Source organism: Nothobranchius furzeri, chromosome 5, assembly GCF_043380555.1.
Source record: "Nothobranchius furzeri strain GRZ-AD chromosome 5, NfurGRZ-RIMD1, whole genome shotgun sequence".
NCBI lineage: Eukaryota > Metazoa > Chordata > Actinopteri > Cyprinodontiformes > Nothobranchiidae > Nothobranchius > Nothobranchius furzeri.
The window spans coordinates 81,545,504-81,568,026 of NC_091745.1; the positions used below are offsets into that span (position 1 = coordinate 81,545,504).

Sequence of the window (22,523 nt, forward strand, 5' to 3'; positions counted from 1 at the left end):
ATTCTATTCTATTCTATTCTGTTCTGTAAAAGAAAGGACGTGTTTGTTCTTTCAAAAACAAACACGTTTAACGGGGTCTCTTCCATCTTCTTTAGTAAATTTCATCTTATCGTTTTGATGTTTGATGTTGGAATGATTTTTATCCGTGAGAAATCTCCCACAAGGGCCTAAATTAAATGTAGTATATATAACACAATGGTTTCTTTTTGGAAACCTGCCATTTCTCAGCCCTGACTGAAGCATCTTAACTTAGCTAATGCTAATGCTCGCAGTCAGTGGACAGAATAAATCCAGCCCAAATATCTGTAGGCTGTAGTTCATTTGTACCACATAACTCCTTTGAGAGGGAACATCGATACAGCTTCAAACACAAGTAAACAATAAACGAGACAACAGTGCACTTCACAACAAGCTTGTTTCTTTTATTAGCTCTTAGACTGTCATCCTGTATCCACGGTGTCTGGCCACTCGAGGGTCGACTGTCAACTGCAGAGCCTCAGCATGGACAAGGCACCACAGGAGCATTGATCCAACCTGCTGTTTTATGAATAGAACACTTTGTTCCAGCAACTTTCCACTTCCATCTCCCAAAGGGGAAGAAATGATAATCAATACTTTATGCAGGCAGAGGCATCTTGAACTGAATTTCAGAAAACATAAAAAAGAAGAAAAACAAGCAGGAGCCTTTCAGCCATCAGAGAAACCTGCTAAACAACCTGGGTGCTGCTTCTGCACAACTGTCAGTCCTGTGGACCGAAGGGCACTGGAAGGAGTAATCATCTGACCGTGATCATGGAGTCATCAAGTTATTAGTAGGTCTAACGCTGTATTTGAGACGTCTGAGGTGATCATCTGGAGGAGCAACAAGCAGCAAACTGATGTACACCGATCAAAGTTACCTTGATAACAACTCCAAACTACAACCATGGCTGGTAGTTGGAGACGTTCTGATCTGATGGAGCTAAACTATCAGCATTAGATCGGTTCTAATGCATCTGATGGCTGATGGTTCACGTCAGCGGTACGGTAACACAGCTCCGGCTCTACGGGGCGGAGAAAAGGACGGCTTCCTTCAGGGGTTAGGTGTGTGTGTGTGTGTGTGTGTGTGTGTGTGTGTGTGTGTGTGTGTGTGTGTGTGTGTGTGTGTGTGTGTGTGTGTGTGTGTGTGTGTGTGTGTGTGTGTGAGAGAGAGACAATAGACACACCAAAATTCAGGCTGCATGTCAACACGGTTTGACAAATATTAAAGCAAACCCAGAGGTGTGAAGAATCTGATACAAGAGCCTCGGAGTCCCGCTGTGACTCACCGCTGACGGCCGTCTCATTTCCTTGCTGAAACAGCAACGATGAGGATGAGGATGGCAAGGATAACAGCTGCAGCCACCGCCAGGTAACACTTCCTTTTCCTCAGCTGTCTCTGTGGAAAGAAAACAACGTGTTTCAATAAGCTTTAAAATCCATTACCTTCAGGTTTAAGGCACATTAGACAGATTTTCAAACACGTTGGTAAACGTAAATAATTCACATCATCTCTGCTGGAGAAAAACAACCAAACACGCATAAAACTGCAGCTCTGTGGCTAATCTCTATAGACCCCAACTGTCCACAGAGACCGAGGGTGCTTTAAACGTCTTCGTCTCTGAGGCTCCTTCATAAAGAAGATGACTGTCTCTGCTGTGGGATCTTTGTTCTGTAACAGGGTCACAAATAATGTGGCATGACTTCAAACAGGACTCCATAGAATATGAGCAGGTGGTCTTCTGCAGGAGTGGTTTGACCTAAACAGCTGGTTCCGTTCTGGGGACTTGGATGGAGCCACTGGAGATGATGGTGCAGAGAAAGATTCCTCATAAAAACGAAACCTTTATGGACACCTCCAAGCAAATACTGGGAGTATGGACATAAGCGATCAGCCAAGAACATGAATAGATGCTTTAAAAGTCCAATTTCAGCTCAAATGAAATATTGTTTTGCTGCTCCTCCTGAGCAGAGTCCAGATGTTTAATCATTCATTCAAGGTCAAAAATAAAGTCAAGCTTCTTTTTAAGGTTCACTTATTTGTGCATCCAGCGCCAGAGGAGTCAGTGCCCCCCGTGGCGTTGCCCTCAGCTGACATCAGTAGGTGTGTTTCCAAAGTTGGAACTTCAGGGAAAATTCTGGGAGGAGGAATTAGACCAGGAAATGTCCCGGTCCGCTCAGCATATCACTGCTGCTTTAGCAGTGAGTGATGTACCTGATCAGCACCACAATAACACCAGTAACATGAAAATGGGGCAGCAGCAGCTCAGCAGGTAGAGCGGGTGTTCCAGTAATCAGAAGGTTGCAGGTTCAATCCCGGCTCTGGACAGAGAATTCTGCTGGTGTGTCCTTGGGCAAGACACTTAGCCCACGTTGCCTGCTGGTGGTGGTCGGAGGGACCGGTGGCGCCAGTGCTCGGCGGCCTCGCCTCTGTCAGTGCGCCCCAGGGCAGCTGTGGCTACAGTGTAGCTCATCACCATCAGTGTGTGAATGTGTGTGTGAATGGATGAATGATACACTGTAGTGTAAAGCGCTTTGGAGTCCTTACTCTGAGAGGCGCTGTACAAGTGCGGGTCACTTATCAAAAGTTTTATTCTGTCTGTGTTTGTTGTAATTTCATCCATTCGAGGATGAAAGCTGCTGCGTGTTGTAAAACGTGGCGTTCGATGACCAGAAGCTTTGAGGTTTAGGTGCTCTGTGAGACAAAGCCCCACAAAAGAAGTCGATGGGGAGAAATCCCACCTTGTTTGTGGTGTTGGGATGATTTTAAGGTGCTTATGCAGCACTGGAGAAGTCCAACATGGCTAGTTGTCCACTGTGATGTCAGAGGTCACCAGACATTGATTTGCCCACAGTTTGCTTCCTCAAGGGTTAACTATGTGTTGTCCACCTCAAGACACAGGCTGTCTGCCACCTTGCACCACTAGATCCCTCCTCCTGACTCCCTTATCATAGCTGCTCATCCAAGGTCCACGCAGAAGACGAGACTTTTAGCTTTGGAGTAAAATAATTCTTATTTTGGTCTCATGAAAAGATTTCTTTAATCTACAGGTGGTTGACTCTCGTATTCTTTGCTGAGCAAACTCTGGATCCAGACTGGCATGAATAGAGGTTTCTGCTCGGCAGATCACACAAAGACAAGCGGGCCTTTTATTTTGAAATGCTGATGTACTTTGTTTAGGTCTTTAATGCCTTCAGTCAGGTTATGGAACAATAAGGTGAAGGGTCAAAGATCAACACCTGTTTACTACACAGATGACACATTATTTCCTAAAGTTATCCACCTTTTGTAGTAATAACAACATTAGTGCTTCATTGTTTTTATGTTTAACCGTTACAACAAGAGGCGGTATGGAGGCACATGCTACACATGTCATGTTCTGTGTCTCTGTGGTCCTCAGCCCCTCCAGGTGTCCCTCTAGACACTTCACTTATTAGTTTTCTGTTATTTTAGACGATCTAGTTCATATCTGCCTTTAGTCCATCGTGTTCCTTCCCCAGTAAGATCCTCTCCTGCCTTCCAGTATAACTCGTTCTGTCACTCTGAGGTCATTCGTTTATCTTTAGTCTGATTTCTACAGTGTTCAGGTTTGTTTACGTTCAGTAGCTTTGGCTGACAGATTTCAGGTCTGGTTTCCTCACCTGCCCTGTTCTGCACCTCCTCTCAGTATCAGTCTCACCTGTGCCCAATCCCCTTATCACCCAGCCCGTCTTGTCTCTCAGTGTTGGTTGGTCCATTGTCTGTCAGTGTGGTTCTGTCCTCCTCTGGAAACTCCAGGTTCTAGCTCATAAATGAGCTTTGTTTTTGTAATTCAGTGTTTCTAGATTGTAGGTTTGGCTTCCTGCCCTGTGGATATTGTAACGTGAGGAAATATGGGTTTTCTGTCACAATGGTGGTGTTGGACGCAGCTGGGTCAAAGCTGGGTCGCTGAGAACTTTCACCCACAGATTAAGACCTGAACGCCAGCGAGTCTGGGAGGAAACCATAACATCTGCCACCTGCAGTCTACCAGAAGATGTGTTTCCATGAGTTGTACCCAGACCAAGTCAAAACATAAAGTTTAAACTTCTGTTTCTTGATTTTAATGTTAAAGTAACCATTATCATTTTGCTCATTATAAATGTGTTTAATCAAATAATGACTATTATGCTTTTGGGTAATTATAAGAGATTTAATGAATCCATTCTTAAATAATGTTGAGAATGTTTGTTACTGACCTTCACACACACTCAAGCACAAACATTCACACACACCCACACACACCTGCTCACAGTAAACTCCAGACACGTTTGATGACGCACACGTTTGCTTTGAGAAGAGAAAGGTTTTTGGTAAGTTTCAGGCTTATGATTAGAGTTCGTGTTGGACAACGAAAGAGAGAGGACCTGAAAGGGGGGACAGAGCCTGTTGGCTCGTTCCCCCCCCCCCCCCCCCCCTTTTCTCACGCTGTTCCTGCCAAGCCAGGCAGGACAGCTGAATCGCAACTTCTAACGCAGACTCATTACCGAGTCTTTTGATTTCTGAGTGAATTAACTTAAGAAAGCGCATGGACAAAACGCTCTACCATCCACGTGTACCGAGGGCAACTCTGGACCGGTTCGCGGCGCATCTTTGTCTTCTTTGCCAGCCAAGGTGCCCTGGATGAAACATCATCCTAAGGTGACGTCCCGGGTCCAACAGAGGGTCCGATTTTCGGTGAGGCAAAACACGACAGATAGCGTTTGGATGCATCTTTTCCAACTAAACCTAAGTTTATTCAAACCATCACTTTTCACTCAGACACCTGTTTCTTCCTGAAGCAAAATCAGACGCACACACGCGTCCATCTCACCTCATCTCACCACACTTTCACCCACACGCATCCATAATCACATCATATCACTCTCACAACTCACAACATTCTCAATCTTCATAAATTCACCAGAAGGTCTATTTGATCAAGAACAGCATAGCAACTGTTAAAGATTGTCCCATAAAGTTGCCAATGTTGATTGTTATTTCCTGTTTGTCAATTTCAAAATCATTAGTTTAATTTGAAGAATTAAAACTTTTAATTGTCAAACTGGTTTTCTCATTGAACTGAAACACAGACACTCAGATATTATCGTCAGTTTATCGATGAAAACAACCTTTGAGTCTTCTTAACAATAAAACTGAGTAAAGACAGTTTCTCCTTACAATATGACCAGCCAGTTTTACAATATGGTTAAACCAACCAAGTTTTCTTTACAATATTTACTCGTCCTCCTAATAAAAGGACTTTTCACGTGTTCAGCCGCTCCTGCCCGAGTGTTCTGGGTTTCTGGGTCCAAACCTCCTGCTCTCAACGTGACAACACAATTACGTAACACGTTCTTCAGTCACTAAACTGATCCTTTTTCCTTGTTGGTGTAGCTTATCATCAGCGCTATAATTTAGATTTCAAAAGAGCCAATCATTTCCTCCACACAGCGTAAGCGTTTGATTCATCCATGTCAATTGCTGCGGCTCAAAAGGAGATGGAAGTGTTGGCTGTGGGAAGCACAAATATTGAAGGAGATAGAGTGCAGAGCCGTGGTTAGCGGATATTTAAATATTTTCCTTGCTGCTCGTCTCCTCAGGCGGCGATGATGTGTTGAGCGCAGAATCTATGTTGTTCTGAAACGCTTCTTCTCCTATTTCTTCCAGCCTGTTTTCTGCTACAAAGGCAGCGAGAGCAGCGGCGCTCGACCAGAGACGAGGCTGGAGTCTTTAAATCCTGACGCGCTTCAAAGCACGGAGAGCAATTCATCTTCTTATCTGAGACTCAAAACAGGCTTTCTGTGTGGAGGGGGGAGGGGAAAATGCTGTCGAGTAATTTTCCGTTTAAACGTTCCACTCCACAACAATTTGCATAAGCAGCCCTGCGTCTGTGATAAGAAGATTGGTAATTTTCAAAGGCTCTGTGGGGATTGAGAATTAAAAGCCTTCCTCCACTATCTCCCCTCCTGCAGCTGGCCACCACAGATTCCCCTGCTCCTCTCGCACATTTCCTCCTAAACGGCACCTTATAAACTTCCTCTCCCTCTCCCAGTCTGTTCACCATCCTTTCCATTCCAACGCTAGTGTTATTTAGACGGCACACACAACTAAATAAGAGCACACAGGAACAAGGAAGGGATTGTTTTAACAGAGAAGGTGTTGCGGTGTTTTTAAACCACTTTTACAGAGTGTAGGGCAAGCTGAGAGGTAAAAAAGAAAGGAGAAGGAGACAAATGAGGATGGAGGAGGGTTGTTTTTATCATCAGCAACTTCACCTTCCAGAGAATGTGTCCTTATCGCTCACACTTCAGGGGGAGCAGGCCTTCAGGGAAAACCTGCCCAACAGCTTTGAAATCAGATTTAAAATCGAAGCTAAAGTGAACGTTTCAGACGGAACAGGCCGGATCTTCTGGCACAGCTCAGACTTGTCTTCGGTTCACTGAGACTTTACTACTCGTTAGTACACCCAACAACCAGACTGGGACACTCAGACGTGGGTTTAGTTGCTGTGGAGCTCAGCTGGGAAACCAAACATGAGGCCCTCCACTCCCCACCTCCTCGTGGTGTCCAGCGCTGCTTTATGAGTCTGACCTGCAGGAGTTTCACACTCGCAAACAAATCTGAACAGTTACCTTTAAGCAGCTGCACACAAACATCCACCAGTTTCTTAATCTCCGCCGCCTTATTCAAGTTTAATAATGAGGCTTTTTCTTCCTTTCATCATCATTATTTATTCGTGATCGTTTCAAGGCTTTCCATGTGACTGCCCTTTACTTCTAAACAAACTTTATTCTGTGGGTCTGGACACCAAGGCTGTGTTCTGGTCTCATTCCCGTCTTCATGGCAGGTTTCCCCCAGCGGCCCGCCAGGCTAAGCATCATGCCCCGCCCCCCTTCCTGACCATACTGTGTCCGCTGACACGAACGGCGCAACGGAACTAGAGCCCTCCATTGGCTGATACCGGTGAGAAACAGCAGCGGGACGTGTGCAACCCCCCACCCCCATCAGGTAGCCATGATGAATTCCTCCTCCTGACTCCCTCATCATAGCTGCACCTCCAAGGTCCACGCAGAAGACGAGACTTTTACTCTTTAAACAAAATGATTCTTATTTTGATCTCATAAGAAGATTCCTTCCAATCTACACGTTGTTTACTCTCATATTCTGTGTTGTCCACCATGAATGTTCCGTCTAAAGTCATTTAATCATTAATGAAAGAATCAACATGAATGTTTATTATTTCATGACTTGTTTCAGATCGTAAATACACTAAATGAGTCTAGTTAATAATGATTTATTATCAGTTACATATTGATATCAGTACATTAACTAATGGATGTTTTAACAGATTTACTTCACATTTAGTGGAACCAGCTTCTTCTGAGTGGCTGAGGAATGTGTGACGTCTGAGGGTCTTGGTGAACACCTAGACACGCTTCAATCAATCAATCAATCAATCAATCAATCAATCAATCAATCAATCAATCAATCAATCAATCAATCAATCAATCAATCATCAGATTTATTTATAAAGTGTTTTACAAAATGACCCCAGATTCCCATAGCAGGTTAAAAACATTAACAAACATATGCACGCACACACTTACACACACACGCACGCAAGCACGCAAGCAAGCAAGCACGCACGCACACACACACACACACTTACACACACACGCACGCAAGCACGCAAGCAAGCACGCACGCACACACACACACACACACACACACACACGCACGCACGCACGCAAGCACGCAAGCACGCACACACACACACACACACGCACGCACGCACACACACACACACACACACACACACACACACACACACACACGCACGCACGCACACACACACACACACACACACACACACACACACGCAAGCACGCACACACACACACACACACGCACGCACGCACGCACGCACGCAAGCACGCACGCACGCACACACACACACACACACACACATGCACGCACGCACGCACGCACGCACACACACGCACGCACGCACGCAAGCACGCACACACACACACACACGCACGCAAGCACGCACACACACGCACGCACGCACGCAAGCACGCACACACACGCACGCACGCACACACGCACGCACGCAAGCACGCACGCACGCAAGCATGCACGCACGCACGCACGCAAGCACGCACGCACGCACGCACACACACACACACACACACACGTGTAAACATTATATTAGGCTGAGTCCAGATGAGCCAAGTATGGTAACGCAAGGAAACGCCATCAGAGGAGCCGTCTGCCCCGGCAGCATCAGGTCTTCCACACTAAGTCAGGGCGCTCAGTGGAGGGGGAGCATAGACCCCCACCTATAGAGCGCCCAGGAAGCTACAGTCGACCACCGCTCCCGGGTCAGAGGGCCCCCACAGAGGAAACACTGGATTAAAATGAGTAAAAATGTAATAAAAGAGCTAATATAAGGGACAAAAGTTAGAAAATAAGTAATAATTAAAATCATAGACAGTAATATAATAATATTAAATAATAAAACTGTGCTAAAATATAATCATATAAAACATGCAAAGCAAGTAATAAAATATAATCATGTAAAACTAGAAATAAAACTGTAGTAAATATTTAGATAAAAGCTAACCTAAAAAGATGGGTCTTCAGCCTGGACTTAAAAACATGAACGTTCTCTGCGGCCCTGAGCTCCTCTGGCAGCTCGTTCCAGAGGCGAGCGCCATAACACTGTTTCTCACATCTGGTTGGTCAAAGTTCATAGACAACATTTCATTAAAAGTGAGCTCACTTCCTATTTTCGCCACTTCCAGCCAGAGCTCCGAGTTCATCCAAAGCTCAGAGCTCAGCTAAATCACCTATGAGGACTCAACCAGATCAGTCAGTGGAATAGTTTTAGCAGCATATGGACCATCCTTAAGAATCAACAGTTATTGGTGACTCGATGCGACCTGCTGGGTTCCTGACATAGGAAACTTGTTACTGACTGGCTTAATGACCTGACCTGTGTTGGAGTGTGTACTGTGTGAAGGTCCTTGAGATGACTCTGGTCCTGACTTGGTGCTTCATAAATAAACTGAATTGAATTGAATGGTCAGGCATCGGCTGGTTGTAAATCTAAAGGCACTTAAATGATTTACTGTGTTTCCTGTACAAAACCACAAGAAGGAAGTTATTGCTGAGTACAGGTTTTACTATTAGCAGCTTTAGCAAAGATGGTCTGAGCAGATTTTTAACTCCGGGATTTCTTGACTTTTTAGCTACTTTAACAAACTTTAATAGTGCATGAAATAGGAATGACATCTAGTGGCCAGACTTGGTCCATTGTCAGAAACAAACGGGAGACTTTCCTACTCCCGTTTGTAAGTTTGTGAGCTGCTGTCAGCTACGGATCAACACCTGTGGTCGCAGGATCATCAATGCCTGTCATGGTGGCAACCCCCGAACCCGCTGGTGGACACCGGCGGTTAGGGATGCTGTCAAGCTGAAGAAAGAGTCCTATCAGGTCTTTTTGGCCTGTGGGACTCCAGAGGCAGCTGACGGGTACCGGCAGTCCCAGCAGAACACGGCTCGGGTGGTCGCCAAGGCAAAAACCCGGGCATGGGAGGAGTTCGGTGAGACCATGGAGCAAGACTTCTGTACGGCTTCGAGGTCCACCATCCAGTGCCTCAGGGGGGGAAAGCAGTGCGCTACCAACACTATCTATAGTGGGGAAGGTGTGCTGCTGACCTCTACTCAGGACGTTGTGGATCGTTGGGCAGAATACTTCGAAGACCTCCTCAATCCCACCGACATGTCTTCCAGTGAGGAAGCAGAGTCTGGGGACTTTGGGTTGGCCTCCCAAATCTCTGGTGCTGAGGTCACCGAGGTGGTTTAAAAGCTCCTCTGCGGCAAGGCTCCCGGGGTGGATGAGATCTGCCCGGAGTTCCTCAAGGCTCTGGATGTTGTGGGGCGGTGTTGGCTGACGGATACAAGTAGCCGAAATGAGTTTTCTCCGAAGAGTGGCTCGGCTCTTCCTTAGCGATAGGGTGAGAAGCCCGGTCATCCGGGAGGGGCTCGGAGTAGACCCGCTGCTCTTCCACATTGAGAGGAGCCAGTTGAGGTGGCTCGGGCATCTGGTCAGGATGCCTCCTGGACTCCTCCCTGGTGAGGTTTTCCAGGCATGTCCAACCGGGAGGAGACCTAAAGGTAGACCCAGGACACGGTGGAGGGACTATGTCTCTCAGCTGGACAGGGAACGCCTTGGGATTCCCCCGGAGGAGCTGGCCCAAGTGGCTGGAGAGAGGGAAGTCTGGGCCTCTCGACTTAGGCTACTGCCCCCGCGACCCGACTCCGGATAAGCGGATGAAAATGGATGGATGGATCATCACAGATCAGCTCTGTGACGATGACGACATTTACCGGCAATGTCGTGCTTTGTATGTCCAAGCCAATGTTTTGTCAGGAAGTTCCACGTGTGTTCTGATAAGATAAAAATCCACCTTTTTAGAACCTACTGCACACCTGTGTATACTGCACCATTGTGGTGTAGGTATAGGAAAGCCAGCTTGCAGAAGCTTAAAGCAGCATACGATGCATTTAGGACTCTGCTAGGGAAGCCTCGGTCTTTTAGTGCAAGTCTTTTATTTTGTAATGCTCATGTCAGGACCTTCCAAGCCACGATGAGGAATTCGATGTGCAGGTTTATCTTGCGATTGAAGAACTCTAAGAACAGACTTGTGCGGATGCTGGATGATCCCCATTTTAGTGCAGTGTGTTAGCAGTCATCCATGTGGAGACGCTGGTATGCATGTCTTTTATAGTCTTTTGTATCGTTTTTATGTCTCCTTTTTAATGTGGACATCGAGTCCGATAATAAAGCTGAATTGAATTTAATTGAATACCGGCCCTCCAGGCCTGGATTTGAGTACCTCTGTTGTAGATTGTCAGAGGTTGTCTTGGGTCGTGAGAGCCAGTCGGACTGGACAACCACAGATTTGCAAATCACCCTCACGTTCACCGTTTTTCCACGATCCTGCTCCCGACGAGGGATTTGGCTGTGGTCCGGGCTTCATACTCTGTAAGCTGATCAGTAGGTACATACATTTCACTGTAATATTGGGTTGCTTGAATTGGAAAAGTAGCTTGGGACATTTTCGAGCTGACTGTTTCTAATTCACCATTAGCTCGATATTAGCCTCTAGCCTTCTTTACCCGATATTAGAATAAAAACCCGTTTTACGTTCTTTTGCTTCTGGGTCGCTCCTATCACTGGCTTCCATTCTTTCCACATTTCTTCAGCTTTTTGTTGGCCGGTGTAGAAGTACCAATGCTGGTGCAGACTCTGCAACCTTGCAGGTGCATGCATAATAAGCTCTGGAACCAGGAAATATGGAGGCAGAACAGACAATGGTTCTGGATTTTAGGGCCTTGCACGGACAATCACCATCATACTGCTCTGCCTCCTTCACCACATCCTTCTGACCCTGACGAATAACACTTGTGATGGTTCCCATGTTCTGTATTTCTCCTGCTTTCAGTCACATCTCTGAATCAGAAACGTTTTTCTCCAACCAGCAGAGAACTGTTAAAGCTGATAACACTCCCAACCACATTAACTATGGAACTAATCTCTCTCTCCCCACATGGTCGAGATACACGCCGGGTCTTCAGGAGGAAATCTACTTGCATTGTCTGACATGAGAAATCTCCTCATAATGCACTAATGTAATGCAGTGATAACGACTAGAATATTCTTCTCCCGTTATCCCATCTGGCTGGGAAAATTGGAAGTCTATAAAATAAATAATATTTACAGCCAAACCACCTGACCTGAAATTGGCTTATACACAATTTACATAAAGCTCCACGTCCCTCACAGTCACCTCCATTATGACACATGAAAGGAGCAGCGAGGAAACAGACGTCGTGTTGTTTGGACAGCGTGACGGGAGGATCTGCAACAACCATCATCAGCATCAAGCTCACAACAAAGATACCATATCAAGTTTATGTGTACAGCACAAATACCCCAACCCTGAACAAAAACACACAATAAACACAATCAAAAATAAAAACTAAATCCATTAAAATCGAGTCATTCAAATCAAAAAGAAAAGGAGAAAGAGAATAAGTTAGACTGAACTATAAGCCAAAGAATAAAAGTGAGTTGTTAAACGAGACTTAAAAAGGGAAAGAGAGGAAGAGAGTCTGATCGGGGGGGCGAGTGGTTCCAGAGCTTCGGTGCACAAACTGAAAAGGCGCGCTTCCCGCGGGATTTACAGCGGGAGCTAGGGACATGGAGGAGGTGCTGGTCGGCTGATCGGAGCGATCTCGTAGGGACATGAGGGTGAATGAGCTCAGACAAGCTAAGTTATTGAGGGATTTGAAGATGAACACACATTTGACTTTTTGCTGTCAGATTAAAACTTGACTCTCTGACTCTTTAACTGCTACTCACCTGGGCTTCCCCGGGAAACGAGAGCAGCCAGCCGCCTGCTCCAAAGTTCCCAGACAGGAGAAGCTGGGCACCAGCTCAAGTTTCCTATGCAGCCCCACTAACATTGGACACTGGACTTCTTTGGTCTCCTGAAGATGTTTCGCTTCTCATCCGAGGAGCTTTGTCCATTCTGACTGGAATATGGGAGAGCTTCTACGGCAGAATGGACAAAGCTCCTCGGATGAGAAGCGAAACGTCTTCAAGAAACCAAAGAAGTCCAGTTGCCTTCATTTGAAGCTTTTGGATTTCCATGAGCTGGACGACCGAGAACCTTCAGCAGCCTGTTTCTACCTTTTATACAGAAACAAAGTTCCAGTGGCTGAAGAATTGCTTCATGTGTGGAAAACAAACGCCGTTCCTTCGTTTTGATCTAATGAGTTTACACTGTGTAATGAATCGGTTCAACGGGAACGCCTGCAGTTGTGATTTGGTATCATCTGAACAAACAGAAGCTGCTGTTGAAGACGTTCCCTTTTCAGAATGACTAAGCTGCTCTAGCATCTGTTTTATTGGTAATTATCAAGCATCTAGCACGTCCTCAGCAGTCAGAGTTCATTCTGGTCCACCGGACACTGATGAGATGATAAAACATCTCAGCAACAAGACGGGGAGTAATATTCCTCCAGATAACAGATTACAGAATCGTTTTATGTTCAAACAGGACAATAAAAATGCTGCGTTAATCGATGAGTGAATTATGCTCCAGGCCAGCAGAAGTGAGGGTTAGGGTAACCGGAGAAGTCTTCAGTCGACTGTCTGCTCCCAACCTTCCTTCATTAGTGGCTGAAACCCAGGAGACACAACATCCTCTAGGTGCTGGATCTCTGTGTGGTTTCTGAGTTAGACTTTAGATTCTGGACCACTTCCACCTGTTCAGGGATGGAGTAAACAGGTGAGAGGCAGGGTGTGCTCTGACCAGGTCACCAGTCCATCACAGGGCCGACACACAACCACACGTTCAGTGATGAGGTCTGTTTTTGACCAGCTCACATTATATGCATGCTTTTAGAACGGTGACGACTGTTTCACCTGTAGATAGAGCCCCGTTTCATCTTGGGTTTAGTTTTATTTAGTAGAAGTTGCTTTGAAGCTGCAGGGTTACAGGCGGAGTGTCCCAGCACAGCCTTTTACAGAAACTGCTGAGGTAGACTCCTCCAGCTGCATCTGGTCGGGACTTTTCTGTCCTCTCCGAGCTACAATGTGGCAGGTCGTCGTTTGCTTTTTGTTGTAAAATGGATTCTGTCAGGCAGCTTTTTCATAAAAGCCTCTTGGTGGAGCAATGTTTGTGTCTCTGTGAGGTTCTTCTGTCTCCATAAAGGAGATGGGTCATGGAGGTGTGTGGTTGCCTTTTTGACCGAGGTCCTGGTCTCACCGTGTTTGCTCTGCCAGCACACGTGGAAAGCGTTTCAGTGCTGTTAGAATGATGGAGGCTAAAGAACTCTGAGGCGTTTCAAGTGCTGCATGAACAGCTTCCTCCTCCAGACTCAGTCTCACAGGCGGAACCGCACAGATTCAACACCAGTTTTAATCGATTTGACATCAAACGCCTTCAACACATTTCCATGTGTCTGATGTGCAAAAACAACAACAAAAAATATTTGTTTGTATTTAGAAATTAAAGGTACAATAAGTAGTACATTTATAATGAAATAATTAACAAACAGTGTAATATCTTAATCCTTTTGGTAGGAAGGTTACAGTCACACGTCCTTCTCAACCAGCTGGTGGGTTATCAGTTTCTACTCTTCTTTAAAAGAGCCAGAGTGGGAATTCATCGCTCTGTGAGTCTGTGGTTGCAGAGTCTGCTCCAGCTAATCACTGCTGGGCCGGAAAAGATAATTCCATCTAATCCAGCTAAATGCTGCAGCCCTTTGTAACAATCTTAATCCACTAACAGCAGAGATCTTCAACACTGTTGACCATCACCTGCTACTGGAGAGGCTGAGAGACTGGGTAGGCCTATCAGGATCTGCTCTGGAGTGGTTCTCCTCTTATCTCTCAGATCGCTCCTTTTCTGTGGCCGTCTCCAAGTTTAGGTCCTCCACCACCTCTCTTACCCATGGTGTCCCACAAGGTTCTGTGCTGGAGCCTCTGCTCTTCCTCCATGTAAGGCCCTATAGACCAGAACCAGGATCTTGAAATGAACCCTGAAGTTGACTGGCAGCCAGTGAAGCTGGAGGAGAAGCGGGGTGATGTGGGTGTGTTTGGAGGACTTGGTCAGAAGCCGAGCACAGGCGTTCTGAACCACCTGTAGACGGTTCAGGGAGGTTCTGCTCAGACACGTGAAAAGAGAGTTACAGTAGTCTAAGCGTGAGGAGATGAAGGTGTGGAGAACTGTCTCAAGTTCAGAGCGGGACAGAATGGGACTCAGCTTAGCAACGTTCCTGAGATGGAAGATCTCAGTCTTATCTTCATTCAGCTGAAGAAAGCTCCCACCATCCAGGTTCTGATAGAGTCTAAGCAGGTGTGTAACAGCTGCAGCTTAGACATCTCATGGGGCTTAAAGGAGATGTACAGTTGGATGTCATCTGCATAAAGATGGTAGGAGATTCCTTTGAAGGAGCTCAGGATGTGCTGAAGAGGAAGCAGATAGAGGAGGAAGAGCAGAGGCCCCAGCACAGAACCTTGTGGGACACCATGGGTAAGAGAGGTGGTGGAGGACCTAAACTTGGAGACGGCCACAGAAAAGGAGCGCTCAGAGAGATAAGAGGAGAACCACTCCAGAGCAGATCCTGATAGGCCTACCCAGTCTCTCAGCCTCTCCAGTAGCAGGTGATGGTCAACAGTGTCAAAGGCTGCAGTCAGGTCCAGCAGGACCAGAACAGAACCGTCCCCTGCATCACTGTGAGTCAGAAGGTCATTAGAGACCCTAAGAAGAGCTGTTTCAGTAGAATGAGCTCTACGAAAACCTGACTGGAAGCTATCATAGATGTTATGTTCATCAACAGCAGCTGTGAGTTGTTTAGCCACAACCTTTTCCAAGATCTTGGAGATGAACGGAAGTTTAGAGATGGGTCTGAAGCTGCTATGGAGAGAGGGGTCGAGACTCGTTTTTTTAAGAAGCAGGTGGATTACAGCGTTCTTAAAGTAAGCAGGGACCTGACCAGAGACCAGAGAAGCATTAATTATAGAGAGCACGCTGGGACCGATGGACTGAAAAGCACTTTTAAACAAAGATGAGGGTAAGATGTGGAGGGGGCATGCAGAGGTCTTCATAGAGTTAACTAGTTTGGTTAACTCAGGCAAAGAAACAGGAGCAAAGCTATCTAGGATGATGGGCCTGGTTGGAGTTGGGAGAGGCGGCGATAAGGCTGAAGGAGAGATGCTAGATCTAACCTTATTGACTTTGTCCACAAAGAAAGACAGAAAGTTCTCACAGTCTGTAACAGAGTGGATGGAGGCTGTAGGAGAGGCAGGAGAGACGATGCTGCTGATGGTGTTAAACAGCACCTTGGGGTTCCCTTTGCTCTGGGACACCAGGTTGGAGAAATAGGAAATCCTGGCGTCTCTGACTGCAGAGTTAAAGGATGTCAGAAGATCCTTTAGGTGCAGCAGATGGACGTGGAGATGGGTTTTCTTCCACAAACGCTCAGATTTTCTGCATTGGTGCTTCAGGCTGCGAAGGCTGTCATTAAACCAGGGAGTAGGGTTCGCTGCAGGAACTGATCTGGTTCTGACAGGACAGATGTTGTCCAGAACAGAGAGGCAGTGCTCGTTAAACTGAGAAGTTAAGGAATCTGGGTCGTTATCAGAAGAACAGGGTGGATCAAAAGCAGCAGAAACATTTCTAGCTGTGCTCTCATTAAGCAAACGAGAACTAACCATACGGCGAGCAGGAGGTGGGGATGCAGAAACTGACAAGTTAAAGAAAATGCAATGGTGATCTGAAATATAAACGTCCTCAGGACAAACACTGTCAGCATTTAGACTCAGGGTAAAAACAAGGTCTAGAGTGTGTCCCCTGGTGTGTGTGGGGCCAGAAACATGCTGGGTAAAGCTGAAGGAGTCCATGAGGCTGGAGAAATTCATGGCAAAGAGATCGGAGGGATCATCAACGTGGATGTTAAAGTCACCAACAATCACCAGTCTGGACAGCTTCACAGTGGAGGATAGAAAGTCACTAAACTCCTGAAGGAAAGAACTGTTTGGACCAGGTGGACGATAGACCACAGCACAGTAGAACGGGTCCTTACGCCCGACTTTAATCAGCTGCAGTTCAAAGGAAGCAAAGTGACCAGAGGTTGTAGAGCTACATGGAAGATGGTCTCTGAAAACAACAGCTAGGCCTCCACCACGACCAGAACCCCGGGGCTGGCTAAGAAAAGAATAACCACTCGGGCAGAGTTCAATCAGAGCAGAATAATCAGATGTTTGCTGCCAAACTTCAGCCAGAAACAGAAAATCCAGGTTTTTAGAGAGAATTAGATCCTTGAGCAGGAAGGACTTATTGTTAACAGAGCGGGTGTTTAATAGAGCCATGCTGAGTGAGGTGGAGGAATCAGAAACTACAGAAACAGCTGGAGTTAGTGGACGTAAATTAGCAGGGTTAGATCCACGGTGTTTATAAAAACCACTTATGAAGGGAACAGGAGGAGAAACCACTGAGGAATGAGGATAAACCGACCTTAAAAAACTTGGACGGATGAACCGCGTCCCAACGCGGCCTGGTGGGAATGCGTCAGTGGCGCTCAGGTCACCAAACAAAGGACAAGAAGCTAGAAGATCACGCCGATGTTTACCAGATAAACCACGCTTTAAGAGAAGTCTTATTCTCACCTGGATTCCTGCTCGTTTACCTCTTTTCCTCCGACGTTTTCCCGGGACCGGACAAACATAGCCGGAGGCGGGGAGCTCGGGACCGTCGTTTGGCTCCGGGCCGGTACGTCGCTCAGGTAAACAAACAGGATGGCACGTCCTCGGTGCGTCTTGGGCGATCGTGAACGAACGGAAGGACAAAAGAGTCTGGCGATCATAGGAGATGGTAGCAGGGACACTACTGAAGAGGATCGCAGACAGGAGCAAGGTGGAAAAGAGGAGGTTAGTGGAGAAAAGTTTGAAAAAGTGGCCGGTGACTGCGGCTAAGCCAAGCACAGGCGCCATCCTGTTTCCGACCGGAAATGATCGTTGTGCCCTTGTTGCAAGCCCGAGCAACCAGTCAAGGCTTAGAAACAGTGGTCAGGGACAAGGGTCACACAAGGGTCAAGAGGACAGGAGTTCAGGACTTGCTGGTGAGGACAGAACTAGGCAAAGGGTCAAAAGACAAGCTGTCTTCTCTAGATCCACCCATGGACACACCCCTGGGCCCGCCCATAACTCCACCTCTGGCGGGAAAAGAAGGAATGGCATGGAGTGAGGAGAGGTCCAGCTGGACCCAGGAGCTCTCAGGAATGCTGAAAGAAGATCTACAATTTGCTACCAATATGAAGATTTATGACCTGTGCTCTCATTCCAGGAGTGCAGCATGTAACTTTTGTGCCCTCATGTGAATACTGCATGTAGTGAAATGATACTAAATGTCTTATGTAGAGCTAAAAAAAGTGTATCTGGTAGATGACCCCTTGACCTAAACTGTCAGGAGAGAATGACTTGTGACTCTTGCATTGTTTAGAGCAGTCTCAGAAATGATATAAAAGGATGCAGCTCAGATCGAGCAAGGGTCTTCGAGAGAGGGCTTCAGGCTTCGTTCTTGGGGAGATTCTGAGAAGACGAGAGCTGGTGTAAACTGACTCTTATTTAATCATTTTGAACTAATTCCTCCGTGGGGGATAGTAGTTGTTTTTTACTTTACCCATTTTTGTATTTTGATTTTGTAATAAACCTTTTTTGAAAAAGAAACATAATCCTGATTCTTTCAGGTTTTCTCTAAAGCTTCACGTTTGGAGCCCTGGCCATAATTGCACAGAGGTAAGCATGTCGAAGATCGGTCTCTGAATTATCAGGACTTACTTTACAGTTTATAACAGAATAATATAAAGAAACCTTAAGATAAGGGAAGTTTTAACTTCTCTCCCCTTGCGAGTAACGAGTTGTCTTAAGGGTGATAAAAGCAAAATATTCGAGGTTATTTTGGCTCTGATTGCAGGTTGAAAAAGTCTCTAATCAGCTGGAAGGTTGGATTAATAAATAAATTGATAAACTTATGTTAGCCTGATCAACTAGCATAAATCATTTTATAGTTACCAACCTCCCACATAAGCTGTTAGGGGCGCAATTAATTCCGGGTAGCCCAAACAATTGCTGAGAGGCTTGGCTTGCCTCCAGACTTCTCTCTAGTATCTTAACCAAAAGGTAACGAGTTTAAAAGAAGTGTAGCACTCTGGGGCTGGCTATTCGTGCAAGTCATTTCACCTTTAAAATAAAAGACAAGATTCTAATTAGATAGTCCAAACCCGGATCTGGTACGATTATACTCGTCGATACACCCCCGAACCCTGATGGATGCACCGTCTCATAAGTTCTAACGGAACTGGGTTTTAAAGGAACCGGTAAATGGGACGGGCACGCGACATGGCGCCTGCAACGTGGGGCTAATCGGTGAAGGTTTAAATATTAGATACCGGACTATTCGACGTAGAACTATGTCTTTTAGGCTGATAAAAGCTTACGCACAATGGACCTGATAAGCTTATAACCTTGGAGCGAAAACCGCACCAATTTCTCGAAAAGGAAGGAAATTTGGGAGAACGGACGATTAACTCAAAGAGGTATAAAGAAATCACGGCTTTCCGACGTAAGAAAAGCCAAGGATAAAAGCTAGGCAAAAAATAAAAAGGAATAAAGAGTAAAAATAAAGAATAAGACGTGAAAACGAATAAAAATAAAACAAATAATAAAAAAGAGAAACTTTCAACCAGCCATGGCAGATAGATCTTTAACGGTAAAACCGGAAAATGTTCTCCTTAATGTGAGATTTGTCACCGGAGAAATAGCGACATTTCAAGGTGAACCACAAAGCGTTTTAGCAGTATCCTGTAACCGGAGTTTTCATAACAAGGCCGAAACGGCTCAAGCCGCAGCGGAGCGCTGTCCGAATGCTGAAACTCAAGTAAAGAATAATCATGTATTTCCGTTAGTGGGTGATTTGGTGATTCTAGCAGAACAACAAAATGATCCTGTTTTTAATCAGATAGCGTGGTGTTGTTGGGAAAATCCAGCGAAACTCCCCACGGGCGAGCAGTATGAGATCCTTCTGGGATTGCTTGAGCAAATACCAATTGGGCCGGAACCTTTAGTTCTCACTCCATTTGGAGTCGGGCAGTACCGATGTGATCAGGGAGCGATGTACTCTGCTATGGCGGAGTTCGTGGTTCAACGGGCTAATAGTAGAACATTTTACTTCTTATCTAGAAGCAAAAATGAGGCAATTCAAATGAGACAGGCGTTATGTAACCGACTGGGGATCACGGAGCTCCAAGCGGAAATGTACCGGAGACGAGCTGCAGTTGAAATGTCGGACTCCTGGGATGAAGCCCAATCGGTTCCGACCGCGCCCCCTTTGTATCCAGCGCTCCGCGGGGAATTCCCTGTGAGCCCCGGTTCCGAGAGCGAATTTCCTCCACCCCCACCGAACCCGCCTGACGCGGTTCGGCCGGCGCAGTGGAACCCGTTTCTACATGTACAAACCCCAGGTGTGTCGGATAACTGAAGCATATGGCGCAGGTTTGGTGATTTATTCCGAAGCCTCTAGCAGGCTAGGAGACATCCCGGTCGTAATTTTAGTGGATAAGTCAGCCTTGCCGCGAGTAGAGAAGAAAGTCAAACATTGGTTTGAGGCCAGAGACAGAAGCAGCGAGAGTGAGGCTGAATCGGAGGAAGAACAGGGTTCCCAACTGGTGGTGCGTGGCACACCCAAAGGGACGCTCAGGTCAGAATGCGAATCCCATCAAAAATGCAGCACTCGGATCCCTGGAGGCAAAACACCTGAAAAAGTGAGTTGGTTATCCCCAGTTACAGCCCATGAGCAAGGTGAGAACAGAGAAAATGTAGAGCAGCAACCCCAGAGAGCAGAAAAAGGAGATTGCATTAAGCATAACGTAAGTGGTCCCTTCATAATAAAAGACGTAACTGGGAACGTGGTTTTAACTGACACTGGTTTGCGCGTTCACCCTCATCAAGTTATAAAATAACTCTGAAAAATAAAAGTAATTAATTGAAAAAATAAATAAATAAATAAATAATTTTTTTTTTAATTAATTACTTGATTAAAGGTCATGGCTGGGCCAAAATCTAGTGAAGAAATGACTTGTAAGATCTCAGGTGCTACGGGCCTAATTTTGCTAACGAAGGGGAATTCTGTTAGAGATTGTAAAGTGGCTATGTTTCCGGGCTTCATAGAATCTGCAAATGCGTATCGTTACGCGCAATGGGGAGGCTTGAGGCCAGGAACATGCGTGATATGCGGATCTCTGTGCACCCTAATTAAATGGTCGGGGCTCCGGGAGCAGAAGCCCACTCACCTGGAGAGAGGAACAGACTTGCATACAGGTGCGGTGGAGCTGTCTGCTCCCATTAAAATATGTTTTTGCGGGACCTGCTTGAGGAATAATCCAGGCATAATCTCCTGGCAGGTCTGTGAATGCACTCACAGAGGTGAAATCAAAGATGGGTGCTGTTTCACGAAGAATGGTGTTTTAACTACCTGCTTACCGACAAGCCAGCCAAGTATGTTTTTTGTAGGAGAGCTGCTCAGGAATCCTAGCCTGGTGAAGCCGGTTAGAGATTTATGGGTGGAAGCTTATCCATTTGTGTTCAAGCTCAAGACCAGAGAAAAAGGACTGGAAGAGCTTCAGGCTCGGTCCAAATTTGAGTCTATTAAGAGCTTGATATTAGGACAACAATTTGGTACGCTGGCTGATGCATGGGAAACAGGTACACAGATTGGGGTAACTCAAGAGTATAAAGACGACAGATGGGGAACTTATCTGTCAGGGACTCTGGACTGGCATACAGGATTGTCTGTTCAGGAGCCCCCAGGGATGCGTAAGCGTGTTACATCATACCTGGTTGAGCTGAAGAGTCTTGGACCAGGGGCGGAGCGTAAGTTCATGCCTTATCAGTTAACTTTGATAGAGGTAATAGACCTGTCGGGTCGCGTTTGCAGCTCGGCTGTTAACATAGTGACCACCCGGAGAGGAGAGGCATATTGGCCTAAGATTTATGGGACTGCTCACACTAGAATGTCTCGTAGAAGGCTGGTCCCCAATCTGACTCTACCTAACTAGAGCAGGGCGCTTTCATTTCTGCTGATTTTTATGCTTCTGTCTTACAGATGTTATCTACGCAGAAGCATAAGAGGGAAAGCAGCAGAAAACGAAAAGTGGTCAGGTATGCAACTCCGGCGGGAGTTGACCCCAAAGTTAAAAAGAGAAATGTAAATATTCCGAAAGGAAAGGATTGGATAATAAAATGGATTAAATGGGCCTTTTTTATCCTTTTCGAATTTAGCCTCATAGGATTAAGTATAGCGATTGCATATGGGGTACATGTATATCTCCGAACGTATCATGTGTCCTCGGTGACATATAACATAACTCACGGAGGACCGCAACAATTAATAGGGAATTGGAATGTATCCAAAATTAAGCTGTTATGGCCCAAAGAAGATTTTAATGAGAATATAACCACCTGCATGATAGCAACACAGATTGGATTCAAGATTTGTAGTGTAACAGGGAACAAAACTGGCTGCCTGCGCTTGCCCTGTGGAGAAAATGGATTTGACCGGATCATGGCTACACCCTCCGTGACATCATTTTCTGCAGCAGAGCAGGAGGAGAAGAATGACACGGAGTGTGGTGAGACCGGCCCATGGGCGGAGTATATGGCAGTCTTAATGGATCAGACAGGATCCACAGAGCTTGATCGATCTTGTCAGATAATATTGAGGAAAAAGAAAATCTTAAATCAAACTTCAGGTGAAGTAGAGTTGTGGGTTTACAAATATTGCCTTAGAAATAATTTAGAATGGGGACACAACTTCACCACTTTCAAAGTGATAAAGATAGAAAGATGGTGGCCTCGTAGAATCGAATT

General features: G+C 46.0%; 1 protein-coding gene across 2 annotated transcripts in view; it reads right to left on the reverse strand.

The window, feature by feature from the left end:
• The window catches only part of tsnare1 (T-SNARE Domain Containing 1), a 259,913-nt gene that overhangs the window by 38,076 nt on the left and 199,314 nt on the right, over positions 1-22,523 (reverse strand). For both annotated transcript variants that reach the window (XM_070551261.1, XM_070551262.1), the window contains exon 11: positions 1,308-1,417. In XM_070551261.1, the coding sequence (XP_070407362.1) occupies positions 1,322-1,417 (96 nt within the window). In that variant the 3' untranslated portion in view covers positions 1,308-1,321. The remainder of the gene's footprint in view (positions 1-1,307; positions 1,418-22,523) is intronic.